Source organism: Procambarus clarkii, chromosome 51, assembly GCF_040958095.1.
Source record: "Procambarus clarkii isolate CNS0578487 chromosome 51, FALCON_Pclarkii_2.0, whole genome shotgun sequence".
Lineage (NCBI taxonomy): Eukaryota > Metazoa > Arthropoda > Malacostraca > Decapoda > Cambaridae > Procambarus > Procambarus clarkii.
Genome location: NC_091200.1, coordinates 7,864,999 through 7,884,139, shown reverse-complemented (window position 1 = coordinate 7,884,139; position 19,141 = coordinate 7,864,999). Strand labels below are relative to the sequence as shown.

The 19,141-nt window shown below is 36.4% G+C and overlaps 2 protein-coding genes across 3 annotated transcripts; one reads left to right on the top strand and one right to left on the bottom strand.

Annotated features, from left to right (window-relative positions):
• Positions 1-1,986: 1,986 nt before the first annotated feature.
• On the top strand, positions 1,987-17,998 carry LOC138351885 (vacuolar protein sorting-associated protein 37B-like). Of its 2 annotated transcripts, none has more exons than XM_069303915.1 (6): positions 1,987-2,070; positions 4,756-4,883; positions 6,335-6,427; positions 7,154-7,232; positions 12,951-13,033; positions 14,720-17,998. In XM_069303915.1, the coding sequence occupies exons 2-6, from the start codon at positions 4,758-4,760 to the stop codon at positions 14,978-14,980; spliced, it is 642 nt and encodes a 213-aa protein (XP_069160016.1). In that variant the 5' UTR covers positions 1,987-2,070; positions 4,756-4,757; the 3' UTR covers positions 14,981-17,998. The 2 variants fall into 2 exon arrangements, with proteins under 2 accessions (XP_069160016.1, XP_069160015.1); XM_069303914.1 differs by lacking the exon at positions 1,987-2,070 and adding an exon at positions 2,123-2,272.
• Positions 8,807-11,605, bottom strand: LOC138351886 (huntingtin-interacting protein K-like). Its single transcript, XM_069303916.1, has 2 exons — positions 11,382-11,605; positions 8,807-9,015 (listed from the first exon to the last, which is right to left on the bottom strand). The coding sequence occupies exons 1-2, from the start codon at positions 11,574-11,576 to the stop codon at positions 8,860-8,862; spliced, it is 351 nt and encodes a 116-aa protein (XP_069160017.1). The 5' UTR covers positions 11,577-11,605; the 3' UTR covers positions 8,807-8,859.
• Positions 17,999-19,141: the final 1,143 nt, after the last annotated feature.

The following is a 19,141-nucleotide window of genomic DNA, read 5'->3' as shown; positions in this document are numbered from 1 at the left end:
GTTAAAAGCTCTGTCGCAGGGTACAGTCCTTGCACCACTGCTTTCATTTTTATCATATCAGCTATAGACAAAAATACAAGTCACAGCTTCGTATCATCCTTTGCAGATGACACAAAAATCAGCATCAAAATTACCTCTGCTGAAGCTATTGAAAAGCTAAACACATACAGTATATTAATAAAGTTTTTGACTGGGGAGCAGAGAATAACGTGATGTTTAACAGTGATACATTTCAGGCACTCAGGTATGATAAAATTGAAGACCTTAAACAAAGTACAGGGCTCAAAACACAATCAAATGTGCCTATATTAGGAAAGCAGTATGCAAAGTATTTGGAATGATGTCTGACGACCTGATGACATCTGATGTTTAGGGAGCATAACAAAGCAATTATTGAATCAGGAAGAAAAATGATACGATGGATTACAAGAACCTTCAAATCCAGGGATCCCCAGCCCGTCATCCACAGACTCAAAAGTGATTCCATGCACCCATCAAACCCCAGATTTATCAATGACAAACGATTTACATACTCGTAACTGATTTCGTTTCAACACTTCCGGAACAAGTGCTTCACTGACGAATTTTGTTCGAACCACAACGCTATAAATGCTTCACTCACGTACTACAAATACAAATAATTGCCAACAGAATTTAAACACCTAACCTAACCTATGCCTATATATGCACAATATGCTAAGATACTATAATATTAATTTATATTCGAGAAAATTCCCGTTTTGAGTGAACAGCGTGTAAAAATTTATGACTACGTCTGTGGGGTCGACCGCTGGATGTAATGGACCAACCCGTCCTCGACTCAAGTCCATTACATACAGCGGTCAACCCCACAGACGCATTCATAAATTTTAACATGCTGTTCATTCAAAACGGGAATTTTCTCAAGTATAAATTAATATTAAAATATACTAACATATTGTGCATATATAGGCATAGGATAGGTTAGGTTAGGTGTTTAGGTTCTGTTGGCGATTATTTGTATTTGTAGTACGTGGGTGAAGCATTTATAGCGTTGTGGTTCGAACAAAATTCGTCAGTGAAGCACTTGTTCCGGATATGTTCGAACGTCAGCAGTTGTGAGTCATGTGTAAACGGCTTTTCATTCATAAACAGGGGGTTTGGCGGGTGCATGGAATCACTTTTGGATCTTTGTTTGGAGGACGGGCTGAATGGACTGGAGTGAGGACGGGTTGTTTACAGCGTTGTGGTTCGAACAAAAGTCGTCAGAGAACAACCTGTCCTCGACTAAAGTCCATTACATCCAGTGGTCGACCCCACAGACGCATTCATAAATTTTAATATGCTGTTCATTCAAAACGGGAATTTTCTCAAGTATAAATTAATATTATAATATATTAGCATATTGTGCATATATAGGCATAGGTTAGGTGTTTAGGTTCTGTTGGCAATTATTTGTATTTGTAGTACGTGGGTGAAGCATTTATAGCGTTGTGATTCGAACAAAATTCGTCAGTGAAACACTTGTTCCGGATATGTTCGAACGTCAGCAGTTGTGAGTCGTGTGTAAACCGCTTTTCATTCATAAACAGGGGGTTGGCAGGTGCATGGAATCACTTTTGGGTCTTTGTTTGGAGGACGGGCTGCGGCTCTCAATCGAGAATCGGGGGGGAGGGGGGGATATATTTAATATACCTTAACATATACTAACTTTATCTAGAAATACAACATTCTACTTGTAGGTCTTTTTGTATGTATTTACTTTTCCCCAAATAAGCATTATTATTATTATTATTCTTATATTTAATAAAAATAATAAGGACCTGTCCGAAACGCTGCGCGTATTGGTGGCTTTGCAAGAATGTAAGAACAATGTTATGTGCTCTCACAACCCAATGTACCTTCTTGTATATGATTAAATAAATAAGTGAATTTAATAAATAAATAAATAAATAATTTATAAAGTAAATAAAATCGTGAGGGGGAGGTGGTATGGTGTATATTATATATTAGCATGAGTAAACACGGCTGCGTCCAACGGGGTGACAATTGAGTATCACACAGTGTCAACACTCGGGCCCTCGACGTCAGGTTGGTGGCAGTCACTTAAGGAAGGAAACACTCAGGGCAGTGGCCGAGGGCTTCCTACAGTGTCCTGGTCAATGTTATTCACCCTTTTCTGTCGGACTGGCCACTACATGACGTTACACACACAGTGTAATGACCACAAGCCTCGCCTGTTGTGTCCTGTACACAACCTGTCCTCCCACACACACACATTCTGTACCACCAGGTGTGGGGGACAGTCATATAGCACACGGTCCTTAACACAAAGCTTTGTGCAAACCGTATATATCTTTAGATTAAGATAGGTTAGCCTAGGTTAAGGTGGGTTGATAAGCTGGCAAACTATCTAGCATATAATGTGACTTGTATCTCTTATCTATATTCTATATCTGTAGTATTTACCTGAATTTTATATGAGGGCCAACATCTATTTAGTGGTCATGACTGGGACAGGAAGTCAGCATCTTGTCAAGAGGTCCTATTTTTTTCTTGAGTTTTTTCCAACCAGATTTTTTATTTTATTTTAGTTTATTTATATACAAGATGATACATTAGCCTGAATTGATCTTGCCCGAAACGTTTTGCGTAATGGTGGCTTCATTAGTACAGGTATGTGTAACTCCTGTCTCTATAATTGTCCACTACTCTTATGTTCTTTGTACCCATTCATTTGAATAAAAATGATTATTATATTATAGATTAAGAAAGTACAGAGCATACATTGGGGGTTTAAGTGTAACATTCATGCAAAGCCACTAACACACTGTTTCAGGCAGGTCCTTAAGTTAAAGAATAAAGGCAACAGAATTTAAGTTAAATATAATAACTACATTATAAGTTGATATAATAGTTCATATTGATGAAGTTGAATGTCTTAAGTGCAGTATTAAATTGGGTGAGTGAGGTAGCACAAGGTAGGAAACAATAAGGATGAAATTAGGTACTTTTTGTTTTACTTTTGAATAAAGTATAGGTTGGACAACTTTGTAATTCATTATGGAGTGAGTTCCATACACTGGGTCCTTTTATTTGCATGGAGTGTTTGCCCAGATTTAGCCTAATTCTAGGAATATCAGAGATACCAGTACAGTATTTATCTTTATAGTTTAAGGGTCCCCGTAGTACAGTCAGGTTCGTTCTCGACACACAATCGAGAATTCTGGGATCGAATCATGGGCACATTTCCTTTCACTTAATGCCTCTATTCACCTAACAGTGAGTAGGTACTTGGGAGTTATTAAGCTTGTTATGGGGCTGCATCCTGGGTGGGGTCAGTAATTCAGCCTCGGGGGGGGCCTTTGATATAATTCTACCATGTATGAATACACTCTGGCTTCCTGTCCCCCTGACACAATGAATTAAAAAAAAAATTATTGGTGTGGTGCTCATGGGTTCTATTACATCTGTCAAGGAAGAGTTTCGGATCAGGATTAACATTTTAGGAAGGTTTTGAATATGTAAACAACACAAGAGAATGTATGGAGTGTGTGTTTTGCATGTTTAGGGATTTAAACAGAGGGGCTGTGAGTTGTCTGACAACAGTTTGTTATAGTTCTGATTGCAGATTTTTGTCGAGTGATGATGAGCTTGAGGTAATTTGCAGTGGTTGAACCCCATGCACAGATACCGAATGTAAGATAGGGATAGATTAGTGAGTAGCATAGTAAAAGGAAAGCAGAGTGGGGAACATAATGTGATTTTAGGGGGTACTACTGTACTGTATATCAACAGTTTTGGAGAGACTTTTTGACTGTGTTGTATGTGGGTGCTGAAGTTTAGTCTCTTGTCTGTGTATAAGCCAAGGGACTTTTACCATCATTTTTAATGTTAACATTGTTTATCTGTAGGTGAATTTGGTGTAATGATTTTACTTCCAAGTAAAATGTAGTAGGTTTTTTCTGTTTAGTGTGAGTTTGTTGGTTGACATCCATGAGTGGACTTTTCTGGGGGAAGCCCGGTCCCCCCAGAACAATGTCTGCACATTCCCAAGAATTCTGTGTGTTATAAACAACTGCACATTTCCTTGAAGCGAGCATATCCCATCAGTTAATCAACGAGTAGCCGTGGTCTAAACCAAGTCATGTGGACAGGAATATAAGGCCTTCGAACCACAGCATCCAGGCAGTCTTTTTAACATGGCAGCCAGAAGCAACATTACTTCTTAACCACTCAAATGCACAGTGTATCTTAAGATGCTCTGATAATTTTGTTTTGTTTTAATTAGGCTGTATTTTAATGTTTTTTAATGTTTTCATCACTCTTTGTGATCTGAAATGAAAATGGTGGAGTTTGGAAACATTTTAACACTAACTTTACCTGAACATTTATAAAACAACAAAAATATGTCTTTAACAATTGCACTATGAAGTTTTTGCCAAAAACAGATGCACAGTGCAGGGGTTAAGAGCCTTGGTCCCACCAACTTAGTCTCTGCCTCAATAGCTGCACCTGATGACTTGTCACGACACTGTCACATTATACAACAAGCTATCACCATCTCTGCTGCCATAACACTCAACAGCTGCACTTTATGGCTCATCTTTTCCTGATGCTGTAGTAGTATATGACCACCACCACTGTAATAATTTACTTCAAATATATACTGTATCTTGTTACCATATTGTGTTTATTGTCCAAACCTGTCATTAACATTACACCTCCCTTTAAATTCTATTTGTAGTTCATTTAATTTTAGTTGATGTTTTCCAGGAATGATGTCGGCTGAACCAGACTATGGAGCTGCTCTCGGGCTCATCAAACACCTTCCTACAGAGGAACTTCGTGATCTTGTGAACAATGATGATAAACTTTCAGAACTTATGAAGGACTTACCACAGGCATGTTCTATTTTATATACATTTACAGACCAGTCTACTTTATTTTGTATTTTATAATGATGATCATCATCATTAACCCATTCCCCACTTTCATAGTGTGGGGAGGTATCAGCCAAGAAAATTTAGGGATGTGTTGGGAAAGATCATATTTGGTAAAATGGATGATGTGCAACTCACATCAGTTAAATACCATTTGGTCTGCATAGTAACCGTTTAGTGATCACATGGGCAGACATGTTGGCTAGTGGGACCTCGATAAGTCTGATAAGTTCCTGTTCCCCAGTATTGGGAAACCAAGCCCAAAGCACTCCTCTATTCATTATTTTAGTCACACTATAAAACATTGCAGAGAAACGAGCACCATTTCATGACAAAATCATCCACAACAGCAACTAGTAATAATAGTAATAACAGAAATACTATTCAGTACAGTATTTCTGTTTACAATGTTATACAGTTGACCCATATATATAACACGCTTTTATGCAATATGTTTTTGACGTATGATTTTCATTTAGTGACCAATGATTTAAATTGTGCTCATTATTTGTATATGCTGTACATGCATTCACTGTATGCTTTCTTGTTCACTCGGAAAAAAAGACCCAAGGACTTGCTTCTCAGTCTACACACCTCCACTCTCACCAGAGCCATATTTAGTCAAGGTGAGGCCCTAAGCTATAGGATGCTATAGAGGTCATATACGGCAATTGTTAACAGAGAATGTAACAACTGAACTTGGCAAGAATGCTGCCAAGATGCATAACAGATCTGTCAGGGGAGAGGGGAAGTTGCTCCTTTACAACTTTATAAATATGCCTCTAATTATTCAGTATATACTAAAAAACAGAGCTATGAGGAGATGCTAGAGGTATTAAATACAGTATTGTATATGAAAGCTAGAAGAAAGAAGAAAGAGGTGATATGATCACTACATGCAAAATATGTAGTAACAGGAATTGACAAAGAAGAATTCTTGATACCTGGAACTTCAAGAACAAGAGGTCATAGATTCTAACTAAGGAAACAAAGCTGCCAAAAGACATTAGAAAGTTCAATTTTGCAAACAGAGCAGTAGACGGTTGAAACAAGTTCAGCGAGAAGATGGTGGATACTAAAACTGAGAGTTGTTTCAAAGCATTATACGACAGAGTACTGTACTGGGAAGATGAGATACCACAAATGTTGTTCACTCGCATCCACTCGCCTTCATAACCTCTTCCACTCTCCCATCTATTCATGCTTACACACACCCACCAACTCTAATCCACCCACTAAAACCAATTCACTGACAGAAATGTACACTATTTGAATATACTGTACTGTATTCTTATAATGTCTAACTGTTATGCCTGGGAATGTTACTACGTAGCAAGTAATTTTATGTATGAGACAGTACAATAATGAAGATAACCACACTTATAGTAACTATATATTTTCTTCTTCCCCAGATGAAGAACTTAGCAAGTGAACAAGAAATGTTACTGGCAGCTAACAAATCCTTGGCAGAATTTAATTTATCTCTCGAGCCTAAATTGTCACAGGTAATAATTTATCATTTAAATGAGTAATAGTCAATCTATTTTAAAATGCTTTATAGTGTGTTGTTCTGTACAGTAACAATTTCAAGCTTTTCAACCCTATAGTGGAAGATTTCAGAGCATTTGCATTTTAAGTTTTTATTCTGTAGTATTATATATTTTGAGGTGAGACGTCAGTCATGTTCCTGCAAAGTATTCCGCAGGGACATTAGTCTCGGGAAGTTTTGCAGGCATACCACTAGGACCTGGTTGTAGCTCACTGCTTGCTTATTGTATTAAGAATCTGTCTATAGACACTTGTTTTTTCCCTACATTTTAACACTTGTCTGTAGTGAGACATCACATTGCCTCACTATGAATTATCACTTTTTCCTCTATCGTCATCCTCACAACTATTTTCTTAGGTTGAACTGTATCACTGACTTTCTTGGAACCCATGGCATGATATATAATAAGATTTTATGTTAAGCAACAAAAAACATAAAAACTATGAAATTGTTCACAGAATTTTAAGTGCAGTTATCGCTAGGCGGGATACAGGCGAAAATTTATCTCACTGACTCGAACAAGTATGAACGAGCGGTTCATACCCTTTAGTGAACTCGTACACCAGGGCATATTTTCTAACAATTTTCACCGTACCCCGGAAAATTTGTATTCGGGTGCAATTATACACCGAGGTTCCATTGTACTGTACTACAAACACCCCCCTCCCCCTTTTTTTTTCAGGCAAAGCAGAACCTAATCTCAAAATATGAAGAAGCTGCTAAGTTGTCTGAAGAGGTTAATGCATTGAAAGGAGAAATTGGTAAGTATATTACGTATAGTCTAGATACAATATTTTTGTGTGCACGAGTCTTCCTAAATTGAATGAACAAAATAAGTGTCGATATAATTTAAATGCTCATTTCTACGTTGCCACATGGTTGTTCCTCTAGCCAGTGCTAGAGGAACCAACAAGGCTGATGCTCACAAGCCAGACTCTCCCACTTTTAACCCTTCAATAACAAAACTTTCAAAATTGTCAAGTTAATCGAATCAGTATATGCAGAGCATGGTATGTGAAGTACTGTAGTTAGATGCCAAGCAAAAATGTCAGTGAGAGCCCAATGTATAAACAGTGTTTTGGATGTTACCAGTCTCTGGCTAGGGAAGAGACCCAGTTGGATTTATTGAGAAATCATATAAGTTAAATTTCTATGCTGATGCAGAGAGAAAGTTCAATAGCTTAAGAATATTCTTGTATGACATTGCATTGAGTGCTCTGATACCCCAGATGTTAATAAAAAATTACATTTATACCTGAAGAAAATTTCTTGGTTTATGCTGATGCATGGGCAAGTAATTCCAGGCATCGTTTATAGCAGATAGTTTTAACCCTTAAAATGCAGTCATCATCGTTTGTTGATTCAAGGTGTAATATGGTTATCCAAGTTGATTTTTAAATATTATTGTATTATTTTTATACCACAAATAGCTCTACAATATATTGATATAGATATTTTGGAGATAAACAACCAACAGGACTACATATTAGGTATGCCAACAGTGGAGAAAATGAAGATAATAACAAGGGAAGAGGGGGTTGTAAATAACCCCCTATGTAATAGACGGCCATGCATTGACTATGACAAATGCAACAAAGCCGGCCAGAAAGTATTCAAAAGGGCAACTACAATGGCAAGGCAAGCAATCATTATGGTTCGAATACTATACTCGGGAATTTTAAATGCAAAATTAAGACTAGACATTTCTAGACAAAAACTAGATACAATGAATGATCCTCGCTCATGTTTCATCAACTGTGTGATATAGTGTCCAGCAATTTTACAGAGCCAACAAGAGGACCTACCATCTATATTAGACCCGGTAAGTAATTAAAAAAAATGTACGAAGTCAGGAAGACTATTTAGCACCATACCTGGTGTTGAACTTTTTACGAGGTGTCCTCTGGGAATGATTAACCAAGTAGCAAAATTGGAGGGGAAACTGGTTGAGGATTGAAATGATCTACATACTTGTACAGGCAGTTCAAAACTTAAAAAAAATCTGCTTTTTACTCTAGTGGATGAACTAATTCCACACTCAATGATATACATCAGATATATAGTATTTCCTTTGAACGAGGTCCCAGTGTACACTTCTTAGTTATACAATTTGTGTTTTAGTCCCAGTGTCTCAACTTCAACTTTAAAATACTGTATACATATTATATTTGGTAAAATAAATATTATGAAGCATACGTGACAAATTAAAAAAACATTAAAATGCATTTTATTACAATATTCTATATTATTGGGAAATATAAATTTAATGTAGTTAATATGATGGTAATGTTTCTGAATGCTTTAGACATTTCTTTGGAGAATAAAACAAGTTACAGTAGTTAATCCATTTTTTAATAATGACGGTGAATTAAGTACAGTACTGCATATTTAGTTGGTAAGTGTGACTAGTGTTTCAATAAGATTGCCTTGATGCTCTCTGAGTGCTCTTTCAGCCTTCACTTTGGGAATTTCAAGTTCCCTCATAATCAACTCAACATCTTCCTTTTTAATGGAAACCTTGGCTAGCTCTTGCTCCTTTGCTAACTGTAATGAAACAAAATTAGAAAACTATGAAATACGAAGCACCATAATGCAGCTACTATGGAATAAAAATATGCATGTGATTAAGTATATGGAATTTTTTTTATAATTAGGAACCAAAAAAAAAATATTAGTTTTAAAGGGGGTAACAATATGATCGAGTAAGAGGACAAGGAAAGAAAATATAAATTACACTGCTCTTTTTTTTATACTTACTATTAATCATTATAGTACAGAAAAATGATAAAGTCTTTTTAAAAGATTTGTATGTATATGTTTCAAAGAAAAACACCTTCCAAGCTTAAAACCTATTTTAGTAGATTTACAATATTTATTGTATATAGGTACATGTTGCAATACAGTATTCAAAATTACATAGTACTGTACCTTAATTAATAAAGTATAGGCTTGAAATACTAGTGTAAGAAAACATTTGACAGTTTTTAGTGCAAAAGCTTGCAGTGACATTTTATTTTGCCACCAACTGTTAGTATTTACTGGGTTCAGGCCTGTCCTGAAATTCATAACACTTGATTGAACATTAATGATTTGTAAATGGTTTTCTACATACATTGACTTCGTGTCTAACATATTCCAGGGGCATTTATTTTATAATAAACTGCTGTTGCTTAACTCAGTCAAATGGTTCAAATAAATTATGTTGACACATTAACCACATACAGCTGACATTTTTGTTTTTGCCTGGAATCATTAAAATACAAGATGCAGAAATGTATTTTGTATTATGTTCATAGCATCAAACTTTTGCTGTAATACAGCAGTACTGTATTAAACAAATGAGCATGATACAGCAATGTATTTTTACTTCCCTCTTGGGTGAGCTCTTCGAGTAGCTAAGTTCAACCCATCCTCTTGTTTAGATAGTACATTTTGTAACTATATGGACCATCATACATATAAATGTAATGAACAATTATATTCTAGAATTTGGTACAAGCTAAAAACCAAAATTACATTTCTAGGTCTAGTATAGCATATACTGTACAGTACATGTACTATATTAGGCCTTAGGATGGTTAGGTTAAGCATTCTTTGCAACATCAGTACAAAAACTTTAATAGTTTGTCCAAATTCAGTAGTACCGATTTCTAATTGCCTTTTACATCAATATATGTATTCACCTAGTTGTATTTGTGGGGGTTGAGCTTTGCTCTTTTGGCCCGCCTCTCAACTGTCAATCAACTGTTTACTATTTTTTTTTTTCCACACCACACATACACACCCCAGGAAGCAGCCCATGACAGATGACTAACTCCCAGGTACCTATTTACTGCTAGGTAACAGGGGCATTCAGGGTGAAAGAAACTTTGCCCATTTGTTTCTGCTTGCTGCGGGAATCGAACCCGCGCTATCCACCAGGCCCCCATGTATGATGGTCCTTATCGTAACTATAAAGACTATTTAAACAGAAGGATGAGCTGCCAAAGTAAGTGTTCCAAGTACTAAAGGCACTTCAAACTATGTCGAGTTTGTGAACTATATTGTACTATAAACAGTGCTGGTATAAATACCATACCCTTTACTAGGCCACCTCAAGTTCCATAACAAATTCTGTTTTTCAGGAAGTGACAAAAAAATTTAGTTTTTTGTTTTGCAACTGGATAATGCATTTTAGTGCCGTCTAAAGTACAGTACAGTATTAATAACGACATTAATGACACATCTTGGCATCATCGGAATGCTAAAGCATTTTAATTTCTTTGTAACAATTTTATACTGAACTGTGCTTCAGATAAGCAACATCTTTTCCAATTTGTTCCTTGCATAGTCTTGAATAATTAAACTTAACCTTGCCTAACCTAACCTTGTCTCTCACTATGATTAAACTTGCCTTCACTCACGATGCTTGATCCAAACCTTTTCTTGCCATTACTAACCTTGCCTTGCCATTATTCGCCTTGCTTAGTTTAAAATTGTCATTACTCGACATGCTTATCCTAACTTTGTCTTGCCATTACTCGCCTTGCTTAGCCTAAACCTTGTCGTCATTGTTCGCCTTGCTTAACTTTGTCTTGTAATTACTCACCTTGCTAGCCTAACCTTTGTCTTGCTTAGCCTTATCTTGAATTGTCTTGCTTAGCCTAACCTTGACGTCTTGCTTAGCCTTACCTTGATGTCTTGCCTAACCTTGACTTGTCTTGCTTAGCCTTACCTTGCCTTGACTTGACTTGTCTTGTCATGCTTAGCCTAACCTTGTCTTGCTTAGCCTCACATGGTTCACGTTGCCTAGACTTGCCTCGCCATGACTGGCCTCACCTAGCCTCGACCACTCAGTACGGGCAAAACGCGGATAAAAGGGTTGACAGGTGACTGGGGGCCACAACCAACGCCTCGGTAGCAGAACATACCTTGTTTGCTTCATCTTGCCTTTTCACATCATTAATCACCGACATGAAATTGGCATCGGATTTGATTTCCTTCTCTTCGGCATAATTGGTGACTCGCTCGAGGTCAGCTGCTCCGCTGTCGTGTTTGGCCACCTTCTTTTCCTTGCTCTTGGTCTCGACCTCGTCTTCCATTTCGTGGTTGTCGTCGTGGGACATGGTGAGAGTGGGAAGCTGTGGGAGAGTTGTGGGAGTGAGAGTGGGAGCGTGGCGGCGGCTGCTGCTGCTGCTCTTGTTTACTCTCGCCCCCCCCCCCCAGCTCTTCTCCCTATACACCTTCTCCAATTTGTATCATCATTTATTTGTATGCTACTTACTGCTTCGCTGCATGATACTTGTAAAATTATGTGTAGAAAATTTGAAGTTGTGTGAATGTAATTTTAAACGGGGTATGGAAGTTAGGAGCGGAGATGAGGGAATCCAGCAAGATGTACTGACACGGAGCTATAATGACTAGAGTGTGAGGAACGGCTAAAGTTCGACCATATGTGGCCGCCATATTGGAACACCTATGTTAGGAGCTCTATAGGCCTCACTTATAACCCAAATACTTAGATTAAATGCTTATATTGTTTAACAAAAACAATGAAACACATGTCATTAGTTAAATAATGTAATTTTTAACTCGACATTGACTCAAACTGACCTACAAACTGAATTTGTATTTATTTATTTAAATGACAACATATGTTATTTGAAAAAATGCTAATTATTTATATACTTTTGCAAAACCATTAACAGGCATAATATCTTCAAGCTAACAAAGTACTTAAGGTATACATACAGGGAATTTGCCATTATTTATAAGTTACAAGGTGAAAATCAGCCAATATTAAACAAATTGTTATGGTTGAGGGTTTGGCCTCTTTCTATACTGATTCCATTTTTGTATCTTTTTGGTGTCTGACCCTCTCACAATTTCTGTTGAACCAATCCTGTTTCCTAGTTCTGCATCTGTTTTCTTATGAGTCATTTTGCCTTTTATCATACAGTATATTTCACAAAACTTGACATACATCTCATTTACTTCTTTGCCTAATAGCAAGTATTTCCTATCAAATTCCTTAAAATACTTTCTAGGTTCCCCCATAATATCTTTTTAAAAATCAGGTTTTTTAACTGCTTCAACTTCCTCATTCTCTTCCAGATTATATCGCACTGTGTACTTTATTCTCAAAACGACATGGTCATTTTACCCAAGGGGGAAAGGTACCGAATGCCAAATATATCTTCTTTTTTCCTGGTGAATATCAAATCCAACGTTGCAGGAACATCCCCTCCATCCCCTACCTCGGCCACTGGTACATCCTCTTTATTTTCCTGAGGGTAATTAGTGCCACAAGTCAGAAAAGCGAACAAGGTGGCATCCAGAATGGGCATTTCATAATACTCAATGCTCTATTTTTCTATGTGATATTCTAGCCCATTTCAGCAGTTTTAAATTGCAGGTCATTTATCAGTATGCATGCCATCAACATGTGCCCTAGCTATTTAGAGCAAAGTAAGATGTAATTTTGTATTGCTTTGTTGCAGATTCCACAAGTGGGCAGTACTCTGCTGATACGCTCCAGGCCTTGTTACAGACTGCTGCACATGAGATTGAAGAAGAAACTGAGGTAAGTGCCTTTCAGTGCTTTAGCAGCTTCCAACTTACTCAGCACTTATAAAACTATAGCTGGACTGCTATAGTGCCATGTTATTTTTGAGGTTATAATTATGTATTTTGTGTCAATGTTCAGAAATGAATGCTCTATAGCTTATGCATGTGTTGCTGAATGTATGAGCATTTATAAACATGTTGTCATTCTTCATATATAAATAATAATAAAAAAAATACCATGGAAATGTGCACATATGATTGTTCTAGCTGTATCAAGAAAGTAAAAGATACTTGCAAACTTTATCTTCTGGAAATTTGCTAAGTAAATGTATGAATCTACAGAAAGCCTGCACCACAATAAGTTTTGAAAAACATTTACGGGTAGTCATATCTGAGGGGGAAGAGGGGCTTCCTTCAGCGACTTCCTGAGCTACCCACCTGAATATTAGAGAGCCTTAGGCACTCCACCAGGCTCTTTTTAAATCAGGAGTGGCTACCTCGGCCACTGGTACAACCCTTCATATTCAACTCTTCTCCTCATATTCATCCCTCTTCCCCTTATACTCATCCCACTTCCATCATGCTCATACCTTGTATGAGTATGTCATCATCCATCCATTCAAATATGGATGTCATCCATTTTTGGAATGGCGATGGTAGTAAACACAGGAATGAGAATGGGTAAGGGCAGATGCTTTCTTCTCTGAAAGGGTTTCCCTCAATATCTCCCCAACCTACCCATCTGGAGTCCACCAAACGCAGGTATAACACCAGGTGCTAATGAATCACGAGTACCTATTAGAGACTAGGCCCAATATCTGGCTCCCCCCTCAGTTAAGGAATAGGGCAGTGGGGGATACAAGATTACCAAAGGAAAATGCACACAATTTGTGACACGGTCAAATAATGTACACACTCATTGTCTAAGTCTGTCCACTAGTTGGCTCCTCTTTTGGCACTAGATGGCAGCCCTGCTGACTGAATGGTCTCGGGCAGCTACCCCAGCCATTCATGGATCTTGTGCACTATGATGCAGTCCTCGTTCTTCCATGCTCTATGGGTACCAACTTTTCTGCTATGCATTGGCCATCCCTTGAACTCTCTATCTTTGTTCTTTCATTGGATTTTTGTTTTTATGCCAACCTGTTGCTTGTGCCTTCATCACTTGTTCACCTCTGCTGTATGTAGCCAGAGTTGCCTTCTCTGGATGTCACTGATGATGCCCCTAGTTTTGCCTGGGCTTCATTTTCTCTTCCATACTTTTATCCCCTTCTATTTCTGAGGGGTGGGTTTTTTTCAGGTGCTCAGGGTACTGGGCTCTGCATTCCCACCTTTGTACTGAGTTTTTTGTGGCCGGAAGAATCTGTAATGGCTGCAGAAGAGCTGAAAGACAGGGTGGAACATGCTGGGAAGACAGACTTGAACAAGAAAACACTGGTAGGGCACCACAATTATTGCAGCCAATCAGTACTTTTAATCAGTCTTTACATGGCTAATTGAGCAGAATAATGTGAAACAGAAGTGATGATGGGGGGGTGTTGTGCATGCATATGTTAGGAATGTGAAGAGGCTTTGCTATTTTAATTTTTGTTTCACTTCCGAGACTAACATGTTACCTTTTTATTCCTTTACCATCCCAACCCATTTACAGTTTTATTACCTGTATATATTTATACTACATTTAGATGCATATATTTTTCAGAATTTGGTCCAGTCATTCCTTGACAAAGAACATGATGTAGATGACTTTTTGTCTAAATTCCTTTCGAAGAGGAAGACTGCGCACTTAAGGCGGATCAAGGCAGAGAAAATTGAGGACATTTTAAACAAGCAAAGTAGTGCACACAGCTCACCATACCCTTCTCAGCCTTCCACTGGTGGTGGTGTTGGATATGGAGCCAATCAGTGGTCATCACCATACCCCACACAGCCCATGAATATGCCCATGCCTGGGTACCACTAAGTTTGTGGGTAAAACCTACTAAAATAAAATGTGGTCTAGTTTTTAAGTTCCTTGTGGTGATCAACATTTGTTATAACTCATGGTGAACAACCTTGTCATTGTTATTTTCCATCATGTAAACAGCATGGAACCCTTGAATAATGAGTAATTTTTTTTTTGGGGGGGGGGGGGGGATGGAGGGAGGGAGAGCAATTTTTAAACTGTAAAAAAATATCATATACTGGTCATAGAAAAACTGTTTTTTCATAAATATTGTATGTCAAAGGTAGTAGCATGATAATCTTCATATGAATACTGTATACTGAAATATACAGTAATGCTAAAATGCCACTTTGTGTGTGTGTGTAGGAATAGATACAGTCAAGCATACACACTTGCCTACACACACAACCATGCACCTGTAAACAAGTGTGAACTTGAACAATACACAAACACCACCCCCGCCCTCACACATAAATACAGTATAGTACAGCCATGAATAGCCTAACCAGTTTTAATATTTGGGCCCTAGGCCTAAATCCCAACATAAAATAACATACAAACAAATGCATGAACAGTTGCACATACATAAAACAATCACTGTATCTTGCGCTAACCTGCTAACTACAAAGTTATCGTAAATTACCTACATACAATACAGAAAATACTTGATACAGATGTTCAGTAAGGCAAATTAATTACAGGTACATATGATGGGCAATTGTTTTGGTACTGCAAAGCCTCGTTTTTACTTCATATCTTTATGATTGGTTTCAAAGCACGAAGTTGATAATACATAAGGTTTTAAGGTTCAACAAAACCCAAGTTGTTCATAGTGCATTGTTTTGCATGTTTGAATATGGAATGTGTAACAAGACATTGTTTCTCATTCCTCAAGTCTAACTTTTACAATGTAAGTGTAAATTATTGTGCATGTTGAGAATATACTATATCTTATTGCAATTGAGACGTGGTTTTCTAATACATTAACCAGATAACATTTGTTTTTCCTAGAACTTTTAATTCCCTATTTGTGCTGATCAAATGTGTGCCTAATTATTTTGAGATACAAAACTAGAGTAGCAGTGTTGTTATACAGGACACAGAAGTCTATGAAGTACAGTATAACAATACTACCATCATGTAGTGACCTTCAGTCACTTCTAAATGCTAGTTCACCTGGATATTACTGTATGGTATATGTTTTACTTAATATTTTATGGTGAACAATGTGCAGCAGTAAATGTCCACTGTTACAGGAATTACAGACTGACAGACTACTAAGTACACTGGCAAATCATTCATTCTTTGCTTTGGTAAACTACAGGGTATGTATAGTGAATAAATGATAATACTGTATATACTGAAAAGTATTGTGATACACCACTTTCCAGATCAGCAAGACTTGTTATACTATACAATTTTATACTAGACAGGTTAATTGTTCTTTAGTGTTATGATCATGTTCTGTGTTGATAAGTTTATAACTGGCATGGAGCTGTTCTTAACTAAAGATTTCATTGGCAAATATTTGATGAGATGCAGTATATATATATCCATAATTATACATACTGGTAAGCTTAAAATGCTAATTATATAAATTTATAATACTGTAGAAAATACCACTTAGAGACTTTTACAAGCAAAACATTATCTTCATTATGAGGGTTATCAAATGTAACATCATCAGGTCTTAATGCCTACAAGGAAACGTAACCTAGACGAGGAATTACATTTTAAAATGTACTTTTTTTTTAACAATTTGACATTCATCACCAGTAGCATTTCTCAGTACCAAATTACCACCTTTCCATAATACTGTACTGACTTTAAATTTAATAGTTTCCAAATTTAAACATGATTTTCCATTAGCATGGCAACTATAATGATAACCTCTCATTTGATTTGATTTATAGCGTCCTAACATTAGTTTATTGTAGCTTTATAAACTCCTTACTGCATATGCACTTGTGTATAACAATCATTTTGCCCATTTGAAAATTTGCCAACAAATTATGTGCATAATTGTGGTTTAACAAAAACATGCTGGGCTTTAAAACTGCCCTTATAAATTGTCACTATCATCTCTACTATCAAATTTTGTTTAACACTGCCGTACAATACTGCACTCTAATTTGTGTGTTTATGTTCAGTGGTGCTGCAGATTTTACACACTTCTTCCTATTGTTTTCTTCTTTGATATGTTTGGCATCCTTAAAAATCATAAAAATTAATCATTAGACGTGTATAGAATATTCAGCTATCAGTCACTACAATTCATTTGAACAACAGAAAATTTCAGTATTGAATTAGTTCTGTAATAACTACTAGAAAAATATTAATTGTAGAATGTTTTATTCCTCATGTCTGGCTTCTTTTGATCTTCATAGTCATTTTTCCATGTTAGTAAGCAAATACCTCTCAGTATCTCTGATTAACAAGACAAAATATAATTTGCAAAAAATATTTTGTAAATTATAATATTTTATTTTTGGCAAAATATAATTTGCAAAAAAAGTCTACTCTTAATGTTTCTTTATAGCATTATGAACATTTCATACTCTATATTCAACCAAGAGTAATCATGTCTACAAATGCAGTTTATGGGTTCATATTTAATATTACATATCCAGGTATTAAGTTATTAAACACTCAGAAGTTTTGTAATCAACTTAATATTTGGCGCACAGTTCATTAATTCATATTTATATTCTGTTGCCTGTGAATATGATTTAATGCTGTATGTTATACAAATTCTCGTATATTAAAACTTTAGAGAACATATTGCTCAAATTTTACAAAACTTGCAGACACAGGCAGTAAAATGTTAACAAAACATAGTACTGTACAGTATAATTATGGTTTCACAACAGTTTGACTGTGCTGATTCAAAGGGGGTATGAATTGTTGTAAAATTAGTCATGAAACAAGGCCACATATTTCTTGTACAGCAGAATTAAGAATATATAATAGCTGATACTCTAATAACAATGTTAAAGTTTTTATATAATGTAGCTTAAATAAATTCTGTATAATATAGTGGGTGTGTAATAACTAAATCTTTTCAATCCTTTCATAAGGTAAGTAAAATCAGTCTACTAAAGAGATGCATATATGGTACTTAGTCAAATGCAACTCTATTTTCACATTACAAATTTAACCGTCTTCATAATTGGTCACATTGTTATAAAACTAAAATATGCTGAAATTCGTAAAATTGTTTTGCTACATTAACAAAATTTGCTAGAAATAATTCCTTTGAATTGGAATGAAAATATGCTTACCTATACGTAGTGACTTAATTTAGATCCAACATTCAGGAAAAATTTGCATAGGGCCTATGAAGACCATAGCATTACTTGAACTATTACTGTATAACAAGTCAGCCGTCAAGCACTAGTAGCTAACCCAAGATGAGAAGGCAATACAAGTACAGTAGTATATTATTTTATTATTATTTTGTAAATTTGCAATGAATTAAGAACTGCATTACGGTACAGTACTTTTGTATTAGTTTGTGCTTAGAAACTGCAAGGAAAATGACAGGTTGGATAACAATAACCCTTCAAACAAGAAATGCTGCACCAGTGATGATACTTTTTAAGACACTAGTGTTTTCTAGAGTGGAATACTGTTGCATACTAACAGCCTCATTCAGATCTGGAGAGCATGCAAAGATATTTTTTACTGCTAGAATACCCTCGATAAACATCTAAATTATTGGGACCATTTAACAAAATTTAAATCTGTATTTCTTAGAACAGGCAGGATAGATACATAATAAATTACAGTTGGAAAATAATACTAGGACTGGTTCAAAATCTGCACATACAAATAACATCACACGAGACCAGAAGGCATGGCAGGATGTGCAAAATAACCGCATTTGAAAAGTTGAGGTGCAATAGGCATGCCAAGAGAGAGAACTTGATCAACATCAAATGCCCAAGATTTTTCCAACACCCTCTACACATCTGGGGCATAACAGGCTGACCTCTTGTAAGTGTTCAAAAAAGAACTTGATAAACACCTTCATAGAGTTTCAGGTTTTCTCTAAAGACCTTGCAATTGCTCTTGGCACTTACAACAGTCCACTTTGAATTCCCAAAAAGAGCTAACCACAAACAACAACCCTCCAGTGGTAGAGATGATAATCAGAGGATATAATTTCTCCCACTTTAA